This window comes from Tauraco erythrolophus, chromosome 7, assembly GCF_009769465.1.
Source record: "Tauraco erythrolophus isolate bTauEry1 chromosome 7, bTauEry1.pri, whole genome shotgun sequence".
Lineage (NCBI taxonomy): Eukaryota > Metazoa > Chordata > Aves > Musophagiformes > Musophagidae > Tauraco > Tauraco erythrolophus.
Genome location: NC_141471.1, coordinates 51,084,901 through 51,100,025, shown reverse-complemented (window position 1 = coordinate 51,100,025; position 15,125 = coordinate 51,084,901). Strand labels below are relative to the sequence as shown.

The following is a 15,125-nucleotide window of genomic DNA, read 5'->3' as shown; positions in this document are numbered from 1 at the left end:
ATGGTGAAAGGTAGCTCCTAAACGGGTATCTTGTAAGCAGAAAGTACCTCTGTGCCTTGCATTTTCTACAAGAATCAAATCCATGCATCTTTCCATTTGACACTGATCTCTCTCTCTTTCTCTCTTGATGCTAATAAAAACACCCAATAAACTACCCACCAAAAGCCTTTTGTTTTTCTTTGAAGTTTGCAGATAATCAAGCCTTAGTGCTCTTGATTATTTGAGATAAAGCAATAAATTTTTGTGTTACCCCAGACAACTCTGCTGTAATTTTGTGTGGTTTTGGTAAAAATGGAAATTAGTCTAGACAATTATGTAGTTGTGTTTTTGTTTTCTCTTATTCTGCCTACTCTCTCCTGGATCAGTAAAATTATTAGCAAGAGACTGAGATACCAGTTGTGTGAAGTCATTCTGGAATGGGCAGCAGCACTGCCAGACCTCCTGGCAGAGTGTGGGAGCTGTACTCCCACCCTTGGGGCCACCTTTGAAGACTGTGATTTTGCTGCTTGGGATTTTTTCCATGGAACAGGGAAGGCTTTTGCTACAATTTGAAATATGGGAGCCTTCCTTGCTCTTATCAGAGTGCTCTGTGAGGCTTACCACTTCAAGGGAAACAGGATACTTTTATTACAGGATTGTCTTCATAAATACCTTGTTGTCAAAGCAAGCCAGACCTGCTCTCTTTTCTATTCTCTGCAGCCTCATTTCCAAAAGACTTGCTCTGCCTTGATGCATTGTTCAGCTAATGACTGAGTCAGCAGCTTGTCTGGGACTCTTGCATGGGTGAAGTCAGCATATATAACTGATAGCACTGATATCATATATAGCAACTGATAACATATATATAGCATATATAACTATCTGCACCTGCAAACATAGAATCATATAATATCTCAAGTTGAAGGGACTCATAAGGATCATCGAGTCCAACTCCTTGCTCCTTGCAGGACTACCTGGAACTAAACCACATGATTAAGAGCAGAATACGAGAAAACGGGAAGCTTGATATTACATTAATGCTTAAAATATCAACCTTCCAAATAGCAGGTTTGAATTTGATGTAGTTAGTGTGACATCCCAGAAGATGATGGAGGCATACCTAGAAGCTCCACTCCTGACCTCAGCAGGTACCACGCAGAGGCATTTGGTCGTGTGAGGGTAACTGTTCTTGTTTTCAGTTCCTGAACTGTGTCTGCCAACTAGAAATGAATCCTATCAAAGACTTCTGGGAGGACTGAAAGTTAGTGGTTCGTTTATTTTTTTTTTATGGAGGAGATAAACAATTAACCACTAGATGGGGCTAAATATTTATCGGATTTACAGATCAGTGGAGAAGCTTCCTGGAAGAATTGGCAGTTACCTTACGGGATCATACGAAGTTAAAGAATGTTTAATGTTTTGTTTGTTTTACTGTATTTGCTGACAAATGAGCAGAAAACTGTAAACCTGTAGAAACTTGCTCTAAGAAAGAGCTGCTGTTTAGAAGATCTATTAATTAAAAAATATGCAGTTTACTTTGCTAAAGACTTGTAAATGTGTAATTTAACTACCATGTATAAAATGCTGCTTTATTATTTATGAAACTAATACAAGCTATTTAATTTTACACTATTAAAAAAAACCAGCCTCGTATTAAAGAGAATTATCCTGTACATTAAGGTAGTTAAAGTGGGTTTTATTTGCCTGTTGATATCTCTCTGAAATAGGAGAGGAAAACTGACTTTTAAAGAAAAGAAAGGTTATAGGATAAAGCTTAGATATTGTATGTAAATAGAGAGTAAATGCTATTACTCAAATACAGAAGAAATACTATTCTTCAAGTTTGAAAAAAATGTGACATTCCTTTAGGAATTGACTATTCTGTAGCTAAGCTAAAGCAGTACAGCATTAACAACTGACTATACATTTGTACAATGGTATATAGGAATTATACTGGCTAATAACAATTTCGAAGTAAAATGATTTAATTTGAGGATGTTGCTAGTTGTGGGAAATATTCTGGGGGGTTAAAGTGTATTAGTAACAATTTTTAGACTAGTGTTTAAAATACATTTATGTCATGATTCATTCTGTAAGAAAGCATTTCACATAAATTTTATTCTTTACTTTCTTCCCTTTTCCACTAACATCTGCTTTTTTTCTGGCCTTGTGGGGAAGCATGAGACATAAATTAAAACTGTTTCTGGAAGAATTTTTCTATCTTCTGTCTTGAGCATAAAGGAGCTGGAGAAACCCTTTTGTCCTTACCTCAGACACTATTAAGCATATTTAGACCTTCAGACTTGTTTCTGGAACAAGTTTATAAAACTCTCCAATGAGTATGTTTTTGTAACTAACAGATTACAAGGTGTAGTTAAATTACAACTAGAATGCTTTTCTCGTATTAACCTGTAATTAGTTTACTAGTTATAACTAACTACTTTGGTAACCTAAAGAGAAAGGAATATAAGCAATTGCTGTCTTTCTGTAGTGGTATTTTAGGCAGTGAGAAACTGTTATGATGTTATTATCTAGTCATCGTTGTTTAGCTCAGATGCAGCTCTCTGCTAGAAGCATTTTTCAGTGAATGAGTTGCTAGATCAACATGCCTGTTAATTCCCCCCAGAAACAGCTTTGTCTCTTACTGCAGTGTCATGTTGGTGAGTCATAGTCAGATGGTACTTTTCAGTGGTACCTGCAGACCATTTTCCTATCAATAACGCTTCCATATGTCTTCTTTCTCATTTTGTATTTTTTACCCTTTCCTATGCAAGAGAGGATTAAAAAAGTGATAACTCCTAATTCCTTGTTGATGTCAGACCATGTTTCTCATTAGTTAAGAGCATTTAGAATCCTGATCATGTTCACTGATGGATTTGCAGCCACTCCCCATTTGCAAAGTGTGCTGTGCATTACATCACTCAGATGTCAAAGCTTTGGATATAGTTAGACCTACCAAAGAGACTTGGGGTACTCCTCAAACTATCCCGTTGCTCTCCCAGCAAATTATGGGTTGTTATTTTGTGGGTATTTTTTATTCTATGTTAATGTTACACTAACTAGCCTTGTTTGTTTGTTTGCTTATAGGGATGTTGTACAGCAATGTACCAAAAGCCTTGCTAAGTCAAGAGGTGTCACCTTTTTCCCTTTTCTCTAATTCTTTAGGCAAGTTTTCCTATGAACAAATGGAGTTAGGTTTATCTGTCCTTGACAAGCTCATAGTCACATCTATAACATAAAAGAATTCTATATTTCTAAGCAATAGTTTTGAAAATAACTTAGCTGTTATGGCTTAGAGCCAACTAAAATTATTCTGCAGTGCTAACATTGATAAGAGTATATGGAACAGGGAGAGCAAGCACAATATGACACTGTTATTGCCTTCTTTGAGGTGGGTTGGTCATTACCATAGAATCATAGAATGGTTTGAGTTGGAAGGGACCTTAAAGATGATCTAGTTCCAACCCCCCTGCCATGGGCAGGGACACTTTCACCTAGATCAGGTTGTTCAAAGCCTCATCCAGCCTGGCCTTGAACACTTCCAGGGATGGGGCATCCACAACTCCTCTGGGCAACCTGGTCCAGTGCTTCACCATGCTCATTGTAAAAAATTTCTTCCTTATATTTGTTTGGTTTAAATAGTTTTCTACTTTAACTACTTGGATTTAAATGTCAGCAATCAGCTTGCTCCTCTGCTTGAAATTTAGACAAAGTGCACAAAACTAAATTAACGTTCAATATATTTTCACATGGTTCATATATTCACTAAATGCACATTTAGCTTGTTCTGCAAGTGAGTTAATCATGTGCTTTAGAAACAATTAGAGCAGGCTGACAAAGATATAAAATATACTACATAGAGGGGAAGAATCTGCATTTTGATATCTGCATGTGTTGCTTTCGCTCCATCCTGACACAGAAATTTTAAGCTTTATCTTTTCAAACAGAAGCTTAAGATTTTGGCATTTGTGAGACTATAATATTAACTAATGTTGCTGAAAGATTAGGATTTTTTATTTGATGTTTGTGTGTTTGTATGTCTGAGTGTGGCCATTTCTGTGGTGTGCTCATATGAGGGTTCTTTTTTTTTCTTATTGAAATCAGTGTTTCCTGCACTTTCTTTCTATCTTGGGTAATTCTTGCAAAATTAGCTATGAAACATATAAACTAACTCAGACAGTAAGAAGAGTGTTGCCTGAGAGGATCTTTGCTTGACTAACCACAGTTTGGTGTTTTTTTCAATTTTTCTCACTCTGTAAGAGTGGCAGCAGTTCTCTTAAAGGGATTACAAACCTATGTGAAAAAAAATAAATGCATGTAGAATAAGTTTTCCCATTGTCTTGAATCCTTACTCAGGCTGTATTTGTTCCCTAATGTTAGTGTCTGTCTATACTATGACTGCAACTTAGTACTGTCCCAAGCCAAAACCCTCATGGTTGTCAAGCACTGGCCATAAGCTACAACACTATGTGTAAATGCAGACAGATAGTTGATAGATAAAGTGTTTCTTTGTTGTCTTGCAACCAAGTGTATTTTTTATCTTCTGTGAGGTGTTCTGTGGTGAGGTTGTGGTTTCCTGAGTCCTGGAAGTAGCAGAGGTGTTCTCTCAAATGGTTATCTGCTTATCTGGCAGCTTTATTACTTGATTGAAATGAAGTTTTACTTCGTCCAGGCTCCTAGGCACCTTAGCATCCTCTAACTTGACCGTTCTTCCCATGCTCGTTTTCCAGAACCTGTGTTGCTCCTGGTCGATGAAAACCTTCAGGACCAAGATGCAATATTATTTGAGACTTAGACCTTTTTGAATTTCTTTGTGGTGGCAGCAGCATGGACCCGTTGGTGTTTCCTGTGCAAGCTGAGTGACCCATTCACAAAGCATCGTCCACTGTTTTGGGCAAGCTTGTTCTTGACTGCTGCCTATGTCAGTGATTTACAGAACTAATCTCTCCACAAACCTCCCACCACTATACAACTGGCAGCAGACTTGCTAACTTCAAAACTGTTAACTACGTAAATTTTGGAACAGGCTTCATGGTTTCAAACTGGGACTACCAAAATCTGTTCTTGCATTGATGTGGACTCCTGCAGACATACTGCAAAGTACCAAGCTGTATTTCAATAGTAAAATTTATACCTTCTGCCATATGAAGCACCTCACAGAAGAAAGTTATTCTTTTATTTGACTGATCTGAAGACCAGTTCAGCATTACAGATCTCTTGGGTGTGTCGTGCAAACAATTGGGTTTTTTGAATTCTGGTTTAGTCTCAGTTTCCTAATGAAAGGTGATCTTCTCTCTTCATAGGTATGTGCCGTGGAACTACCACGAACCCCAGCAGGGCGTTTATGATTTTTCTGGTGACAAAGATCTCGAGTATTTCCTGCAGCTTGCTAACGACACTGGTTTGCTGGTGATCTTGAGAGCTGGACCTTACATCTGTGCAGAATGGGACATGGTACAGCCTTTTGTAACAGTTTTCTCGTTTCTAGGGTAAATCTAATGCAAGTATTTCTGTCTTAAAGTAGACAAGCATACTTGCTGTATCCTTGGACAAGACTCTTGGTTTAGCATGTTAAAATCTATGCATCCTAAGCAACTTCTTAAAATGCAAACTTACTTTGTGTTTTCATTGGAAACAATTACTTGCAGAAAATCAGTCTTCAGGTCTCAGTATGTGTTTTGATAAAAGGCTAAATTCTTCTTAAGTGTCCTAAAAATGGGCACTGATGTGATTCCTTTTCTTTTCCCAGGGAGGTCTTCCTGCATGGCTGTTGGAGAAGGAATCTATTGTTCTCAGGTCTTCTGATTCAGGTAGAGACATTAGAAAGGACTAGCAAAAATACGCTTTAGCAGTAAGGTGACTTACTGTTTGAGGCCATTACTAGATAATTCATATTTCAGCTTAACTTACCTTGTGAGTAAAATCTTCACTGCTTTTAATTAGAAGCGTACATTCCAGAAGTATATAGAAAGAACAAAGTAGGATAGAAAGCTTCCAAGGTATTGACAAATTTCATAAAAACTGGTGCCAAGAGAGAAGTCATTGTCACCATTGAGGAAGAGACAGGTAGCTCTCAGCTTTGAGTGTTTTGGTTTTGCAACAGCCAATGGACCACTCATTGTGGGGGCCCTTCCTGGCTGGTCAGTGTGCATGTAATTACAGAACTAGTTAGCTACCTGGTCATGGAAGAGACATGGAGGGATGGGATGAGGCAGGCGATAAATGTGGTTATTGGAGTGCGTATTAGGGGACAAAGATATATATCATATCTGACTTCAGTTCCACTCATTTTGGGATAAATTATCTATTTAAAAATAGTAGTACACATGACAATACTCAAAGTTGTTTTCCTGATGAAATGTATTAGGACAACCCGTGTGAGGCACACTGAAGTCTCTGGTGATTTTCAAAATTCATCAGTGTTTAGATGTTTTATTTTTCAGTAAACTGTGGTAGAAGCTGATGTTTATGAACAAGTATAAGAGCATATGAGTTCATTAAATGCTCTTCTGTTATACTTGACATATTTAGAACACTAGGTAAAAACTACCCATATATAATTTAAAACAAAAACTAGAAAAAATTGTGAACTAGAAAAGTTGTGAAACACTTACACTTTGTGTATCACAGATTACCTGGCAGCAGTAGAAAAATGGATGGGTGTCCTTTTGCCAAAGATGAGGCCTCACCTCTATCAAAATGGAGGTCCAATCATCATGGTGCAGGTAACTTCCTGAAACTCAAATGAACCCAAGCAGCATGGATGCTTATATTGCTCTTGCAGACTCTCCATGGATATTTGGTGGTAATGTCACAGATGTTCCGTAACGGTTTCAGGTAGCTGAAAGATTCTAATGAAATATGAAATCGCTTATCCTAAAGAGCCAAGTGCACTGTTTCCAGAATTCAGAGAGCGGTTGTGTTCCCACAACTATAGGGAGCAGTAGAGGAAACTTGTAGAGCTTTTTAGATCTGAGTTTCATGCTAGTTCCCACATAAAGCCACAATACATTACAATAGCCTGAAACCCTCTGACAGGAAAAAGGATAATAAGGATACCTGCAGATCAAAGCCAAAGCAGTATGGAGTAAGCCTAAAACTTGTGAGAAAAACAGCCTCAAAATTTAGGCTTTTTAGTTCTTAGCACCTAACTTAAGCTGTAAATGTTCCAGGGCACAATCTTGTGCATTCATGGTGAGTATCTTCTCTGTTAAACTCTTTCTAGATATGCAGTGGTCGTTGCTCCATATTCTTAATATTTGACTAACCAAAAGCTTTGGTTCAATTTTTTTAACTTCCTGGTTGACACAGGATGAGATAGGAGACCCTTCTTATGGCATGCCCACGATCATTGTTCTTGAACAATGTATTACGTCTATTGAGCAAAAGCACTGGGCAAAATTATTCTGTGGCAGAAATAAGATGCTTATGGCAGGATTTTCAGAAATAACTTTCAGGTGTGTGGCATTGGATTTGGAGCTTGAAAGTCTGTCCCCTTGGGAAAAGGGCAAGATGCATACGTCTTAGAATAGTAGCAGGATTGTCCTTCTTCCCTCAGTCCTTTGACTCCATTGCAGGGCTTTGCTGTTCATGTGAGCCCCTTGTAGGTGTCTCAGTTCTGGAAGTCCAATTTTGCTGCAGTTTTGATCGTGTCACAACCTGTTCTATGGTTGTGTCATTCTGCTTGGGAGGTGGGTCATAGCTTTCCATTTTTAATAGAGACTGTGTTTTGATCACTGTTGCTAAGTAGCTAGCGTAGAGATTTTTATGTGGAGGGTGATTTTGTAGGAAAATGACTTAACTCCACACAACGATTGCTCCACTGTAAGATACAGGTGAGAGGAATGAGTGCCTAGAAGTGATGTCTTCTCTTATTCCTCAGGTCTTGAGTTAAAATGGCACTTTAAGCACTGCTGTCAGAGAATGGTTGGATTTGGGCTTTCCGTTTTTGTTATCAGATGCAGACTGAAATTGGCTACTGCTTTACTGACTTGCTTTTACTGTGCAGGTAGAGAATGAGTATGGAAGCTACTTCGCTTGTGACTATGACTATCTGCGTTCCCTTCTGAAGCTCTTCCGCCGGCATCTTGGGGATGAGGTGGTGCTGTTCACAACTGATGGTGCAAGCCAGTTTCACTTGAGATGTGGAGCTCTTCAGGGTCTTTATGCAACAGTGGACTTTGGCCCAGGTTGGAGACCATGGTTTGTTACCAAAAACTTTGGGGGGGTGGGGGGAATGTTTGTGGCAGGACAAACTGACTTGACTGCTTTGTTTAAATGGGGTAATAGAATCATAGAATATCTCAAGTTGGAAGAGACCCGTAAGGATCAGAGTCCAACTCCCTGGCATTTTTGTATTTTTGACGTACTCTTAAACATGCAAGAATTTCCCACAGATACCCACTTAGAGAGTCATAATCACCTCTTTGCATCATAAAATGATGAATTAACAGTTTACACTGCTCATAGTGCATATCTCCTAAAAATTAGCAGTAATAGTTGGGATTGATTCCACTGATTTTTTTTTTAATATTTTTTATGCTAAGGTTTTTTGTTGTTGTTTCAGTTTTGGTTTTTTTTAATGTCCTTTGTCCCAGAACCCAGCCCTCATAGTTGATTTCTCTTTAAGCCAGTGGTTACTGGAAAAAAAAATACTTCTGAAGATCGCGATTAGAAATGTGCACACTGCCACAATTTGCTGCAATATAGGTCTGAAGAATGGCTAAGCAACCCTAGTGTTCAGGAAGTGCCCTTTTGATAGAATAGGAGAGTTAATGATGTAAGTGTTCACATACTGCACGGACTTGGCAAAATAGGGTTAAGGCACAAGAAACAAACTACAAGAGACCTTTCTGTATTTATTACATGTGGCCTCTTTGGTACCTTATTCTCTCTACAGTCAAAGATGTGTGCTTAGCAGGAATCTGTTTTGTTGCGTGTAGATTGACATTCTGAACTCCTTCATGTGTATAATTTATGAGATGTTGAGCTGCTCATCGAAGTAATTATTTCCAGTCCCTATGGCTTGGGCCACTAGGAGTGATCAGAAGTGAAACTCCTCCTTAGAGATTGCCTGGCTTCTGTTCTTCCTCAGTCTTGGTGCTGCAACCCCAGGCCTATACTTTCCAATCACCAAGTAGTAATTCTGACACATCTCAGACTTTTTGGTGCCAGGATGTCGTTCTAGAGAAAAGCTATGTTTTCAGAAGATGTATCTCAAAAGCAAAGACATACATGCATGCATGTGTACATGTATGTATATATTTTAAATGAGTTCTGCAACTTAAATGCTGTAATTGAAGGTATTAATTCCTGTGTTTTCTGAGTAACTTTCTTGTCTGGATTTTTGCTAGATGTCAGAGGGGAGATAAGACACCTATTTCAGTAAAATGAAGGACTGGAAAAGTCATGGGTGTAGCAACTCAATTTTATTTCTATCTGCTTACAGGTAGCAATGTCACAGCAGCATTCCTAGCTCAAAGGGGCAGTGAACCTATGGGCCCTTTGGTATGTCTTTTCACTTAAATTTCTTGTATCATCCCTAATGTTGCAGTGGTTATTGAGAGAGGAGTTGACAACTGTGTGTTGGAGAGTTTTAGGAACATGTTTATGTAGTCATAATTTCAAGGTCAGCCAGAAAAACTGAAGAGAGGAGCTTCTGCATGTTTCTCAAATCCACATTACCTGCTTTTTTGTAAATACTATTTTAGTCTCAAAAGTTGTTTATTTTGTTTCAATATTTTTCCTTGCTAAGACAAATGTTTACAAACCAGTGGAAACAGTAAGTATGATTAGATGAGTTAGTGAGGTGTGTGTGTGGGTGGAAGTTAAAAGCAAAATTAAAAGGGCAGGTTAGAAGTTGCTTCCTGTTTTCAGCCACCCTAGAGGTTTTACACAAGCTATAATGGGATGTGAGAAGGCCCATTGAGGGTACAAGATTATCTCTGTGCTATGAAATTTAGAATGCAATTTGAGTATTTGAAAGATTTATTTGTCGTTATATGTAGTCTGTGTGCTGCCTCTGCTCTCTGCAGAGGTTGTATTCATTCTATCATTTATTTGAATGCCAAGCACATAAAACACGTTCATGTCAACAGATTCGAAGGAAATCCATGCTCTCTGGTACTTGAGCACTTATTTTCTAAGTGTCCCTATAAAAGTATTGAAACAATCCTTTAATTTTTGACCCGTAATCTGCTGAAAAGGACTGACATAGTGTCTACTTACTTTGCTGTATTTATAGTAGTTTAAAAATGACTTGAATGAGTCCTTTTTTCCTTCTCTCCTACAGTTAGTAACCTTAAATCATGTTACATTCTGTTCTTGTTTCCTCTTCATGTTTTCCCTTCCTCCTTTCAGGTTAATTCTGAGTTTTATACTGGATGGTTGGATCACTGGGGGTACCGTCATTCTGTTGTGCCTGCACAAACCGTAGCTAAAACACTTAATGAAATCCTGGCACGTGGTGCTAATGTTAACATGTAAGTGTGTACAGTAGAGGTTAATTTGGGGGGGATTTTTTTTCCCAATTCAGCAAAACCTGATTTAAGTGAATGTCTTTTTTCCTTTTTAGGTACATGTTTATAGGTGGAACTAACTTTGCCTATTGGAATGGTAAGAAATTATTTAAATGATACTAATGATGTAGGGGAGCTGTTTATGAATTAGGTGGTAATGTATTCTATATGTGAATAAACTATACCTGCTTTCACATGGCAAAAATGACCGCAGTAGCTGTTCTGTCTGTTGTCAGCATGTTGTACTAAACCCACATGTTATTTATCTTTGCAAAGGCTACTTATGTGTCACTGGGTCCTGTGAAACAGTTGGAATGTGGATAAATTTGTTTCTCTTCAGAATATTTCTGAAGACTGTGTAACAGAGCAGTGTGAGCTCAGAAGGACATTGTCCTCCATCAGGAATAGTTTCTCTATTTCAAATCCCAAATACCAGGGCCTGCATTGAATCTAAAAATGTGGCAGAGTCTGGCAGTGATTGGAAATAATTCTGAAAGTTGATACCTTTGGGAAAAAACCCAAATATTTCACTGGTTCTGTTGTTTTTTTCTTCTCCCCTCCCTTAGGTGCTAATATGCCATATATGCCACAGCCCACTAGTTACGACTATGATGCTCCACTGAGTGAAGCAGGGGATCTGACAGAAAAATATTTCGCCTTGAGGGAAGTCATTGGTATGGTGAGTGTCCCTAGGACATATTTAGAATGGTTCTTTGAAACATCCCTGATGTACTGGAAACTCTCTTGCTCTTGTGTTGGTATAAGTTACTTCTGAATTTACTGTTTTCTGCAAGGAAGGGAAGTGAAGTAGAACAAGGCGATTAGGCCAACCTAACTGCTTGTTGTTAGAAAAGGAGAAAGATCTAGCACCTCTGTCCTGATGGCTCCCACCTTTCTTTCAGAGCTGGAGGTACAGGTGCAGGTCTGATAGTGAAATAATTCAGCTCTGTTTTTTTGCTATGTTTGTTTTCTTTCAACTCAAGGTCAGTAAGCTGAATTGGCTGGCTCAGATGAAAGCCAGTGCTGTAGCTAGTGTTTGGGGACCAGCTTTGCCTTTGCTTGCTGTAAAAATGCACAGTAACTCTACAAACTGGAGACTGAAGTGAAACATGGAACCTGTATCTGGATTTTGAATAGCCTTGCATTGGAGGCCGTTTAGGTGAGGCTTAACAACAGATTCCTTGGGAATCCAAGGCTCAAGCTTGTACCTGCTGTCCTATTGCATGTCAGCAACGTTCATGTTCACTAGAAGACATTTTTTTGATCGGAGTAGACCTCCCAAAAGTGTACTACACTTTCTCTAGGGTTGAGCACACCTTTATTTCCATACCTGTGGAAGGCCTGCTGTGGATAATTTTCTTCAATTTCTCCATTATCCCTAAGCTTTCCATTGATGTAATAATTTTGATAGCCTTTCAAGGGGAACATGCTGTCTTGATACAGCTTTTCTCACTAGAGAAATTCCCAGGCTTCCTGTTTTTGAGTTGTTTTCTTTAAGGCAAGATGCCTATCTGAAATGTAAGTAGTGTTCTAGTGCACCAAGATAGCTTTGATAAGATCTGAAGAGTTCAGTATAACCTAAGGTGTGTTGGGTCATGGTACAGCTTCTTTTGGTGTGGTTTGTTTATCTCTTACCTTCCATATCCATAGGATCTCAGTGAAGTTTTCCTGTCTCTGCTGAGGGTTCTAAACCCGTAACAGTCTATCTCCTCAGTTGCAGTTTGAGGTGGAGCTCTTGAAAGAAGTTTAAGTTGCCTGTAACTAATGACTACATTCAACATGTTAGCTGTGCTGCAAGGCTAACAAGTTAGAATCTTCCTTTACTGCTTCCTTTAGTTAATAAATGTAATAGAGGAAGAATTTCAGTCTGCAGCTTCTTTCAGTTGCCGACAGTGTTCTCTAATTTTTACTTTTTGGGCTGAAATTCCCTACTTTTGACTTCTCTTGGGTGAATATAGTTTTTCTTTTCTTTAAGCCTAAATATCTTAATTATTTTCAAATACAGAGAGGAAGAAATGAACTTGTTACTGGGAATATAAATCAGGCTTTCATCAGTCCATAGTTGAGATTTGACAGGATGACATTGGGAATTACACTGCTGTAGCCTGTTTAAACAGAAATAAAAACAGACCAACTAAACAAAAAAAAACCCCTTGTCTTGGTGCGGAGGTGAGCTTTTTGAGCATGAGATATACCATGTTTAAGCCCAGCAAATCATGCCTTATGCTAAAACTTTTAAGCTGAAATCAAAGTAAAATTTCAAGAAAAATGCCCTTTCAGCTCCTCACCAAATTTATTAAAAAGAACCCTAGAAGCTGCCAAAGTAAGCACTCAGAAGTCACTGAATGTGCAGATTAAGATAGCTTTCACAAGGGCAGTGATATGTGCATGTGTACGAAAATGTAGGCTTAGACTGCTTGATGACGTGGGTGTATCGTTTGCAGAAGTTGTTTCTCTATAATGTACAGACATGGCCATGTTTAATAAATGAAAGAAGAGATAGGAAGAGTGGACATTGCAGGAGACAAGTAATGGCAGGAAATAGAAGAGAGGGGGTGATGGCAAGGAGAAAAGAAGGTTGTAGGCTCAGAAAGGAGGAGGCTAGGATATGGGGCAGAAGGCCACTGTCTAGACTTACCACTACACAAAGGTGTGAAAGTAAGCGGTGGACATCCTTCACCCCTTCTTGCTGCTGATCCCAGGTGGTTCTTCCTAAAGATATAGGGCAAGAAGTAAACAGAAATAGCCTGGCAGTCAGTGTTTCCTTGTCATGTTTCCCTGTGATTGATTGGGCACTTGTCTACACCAGGACCAGAGCGAAGCTAATGATGGGACCGCAGGAGTTCATGGAGCTGTGGAGGAGGCTGTGGTCTCAAGGCCTACTCCTCCAAGAAACTAGCCCAGACAGTAATGGATTAGCAGGTGGGGGTGGTGGGAGTATAGGAACACTGAAAGGAAAGGCACAAGAGGCTACTAATTCACATATAGAAGTGCTGCTAAGGAAGGGTCGGGTGGAAATACTGCCCTATAAACTTGGAAAGGTTAACCCGAGCTCCCACTGGGTAGATGACTGCAGGAGGGTTGTAGAAGACAGCAATGCAAGCTCTAGCCACAGGAGGGCTCCAAGGGCACACTGTTTTTTTGGCAGCCCATTTCTCCATTATGCTTTTTACCATTGCCTCGAGTTGAATAGTTATTAAAAATTGTTTGCCATATCCGATCTAGTCAGATTTTTTTTTAAAAAAAACCCCTCTGTTTTAGACTAGATGCAACTGTAATCCTTTAGCACAGAGAGATTATCTAAAGTTCTACTTTTGTTAAGTTGTGAACTGGAAAGTGTGAATTCAGTTAAAGCATGTTTGTATTTAAGTTTTGTGGGTTTTTTTCCTCCTTCTCTTTCCAGTATAAGCAGTTACCAGAAGGTCTTATCCCTCCGACAACGCCCAAATTTGCATACGGGAAGGTTGGCTTGCAGAAGGTAAATTAACATCCGTAATATGCTGTGTATCTTTCTGTCATGCTCTGTTTCCTTTTTTGCAAAACATGTTTGAGTGTGTCGTGGCAGTCTCTAGATACCATGCAAAATAGAGGAAAGCCTTGAAAGCCAACTTTCAGGAAGGAGAGAGCAGAGCTTAGGAGCTGGGAGTCATGCCCATGATGGAAAATGAGAAAATGTATGTTATCTGGATATAAAAAATAATTTTTACAGTATGCAATATGTGCTGGAAGTTTGACTAAACTGAAATGAATACATTAATGATGCATAGAATCATAGTTGTCTAAGATAACTCATACATGAGTAATGTAGCTGAGGATTCGCTAGCCTGAGAGCTATTAGCAAATAATGGTTTTGTAGCTGGTGATGCCTCTGAAGTAGAAGCAGCAGGTGGGATATACATATCTTTTAAATACTTCTAGGCATTTAAATTTTGAATATGGAACATTTCAATAAATTTTGAAGACTTATTGAGAAAAGTTTCTTACAAGATTTGTGAAAAATCTGTAGCTGATGAGAGGAATAAAACTTATTTCCTGCCAAGAGAAGAGCATGCAGAACCCAGCCTTGCTATATCCTGTCTGACAACAGTGATGTAACTGGTCAGCACACAAGCAGTTGGGGTTTGTCCATAGCACCATCATTTTAGAACCAGTGACAATTTTCTGTAAAACACAGTTGAGAACTAAGTTCCTGCAGTAAGTATAGAGGATGGTTTCAAGGGGGATACAAGAGACAACAGGTATGAACTTGGCTATATTCATTCTGCTGGGCACAGTCAAGTTGTTCTGAGGTGGAAGATTACTGCAGCTGGTGTGCTGGATGCTATAATTCATAATGCTTTGATTTCATACTCTCTACTTTTGGTTTGGTAGCCATCTTTCCAAACAGCAATGTATCTGATCTGTTATGTGCTGCAGCTGAAGCATTGCAAAATTTGGTACTGATAAGGTTTTGCAGCCGTCTTCAAGCCATCCCACTCAAGTCCTGGGCAGAAATACTTCCTGTATAAAAGTGATTGCCTAGTGAAGTTGAAACGCATCTGTATCGTTTTCAACAACCTTTGACTATCTTCAGACCTTTTAGGGCAGGGGTTGCCAAATGAGGTTTCGGTGAACTGGCTTATATTTGGT

The 15,125-nt window shown here is 38.9% G+C and overlaps 1 protein-coding gene across 1 annotated transcript in view; it reads left to right on the top strand.

Moving 5' to 3' along the window:
- The window catches only part of GLB1 (galactosidase beta 1), a 36,154-nt gene that overhangs the window by 2,068 nt on the left and 18,961 nt on the right, over window positions 1-15,125 (top strand). Inside the window, exons 2-10 of the mRNA XM_009988158.2 lie at window positions 5,283-5,433; window positions 5,729-5,789; window positions 6,610-6,704; window positions 7,988-8,168; window positions 9,428-9,486; window positions 10,339-10,460; window positions 10,553-10,593; window positions 11,063-11,175; window positions 13,900-13,974. Of these exons, the coding sequence (XP_009986460.2) occupies window positions 5,283-5,433; window positions 5,729-5,789; window positions 6,610-6,704; window positions 7,988-8,168; window positions 9,428-9,486; window positions 10,339-10,460; window positions 10,553-10,593; window positions 11,063-11,175; window positions 13,900-13,974 (898 nt within the window). The remainder of the gene's footprint in view (window positions 1-5,282; window positions 5,434-5,728; window positions 5,790-6,609; window positions 6,705-7,987; window positions 8,169-9,427; window positions 9,487-10,338; window positions 10,461-10,552; window positions 10,594-11,062; window positions 11,176-13,899; window positions 13,975-15,125) is intronic.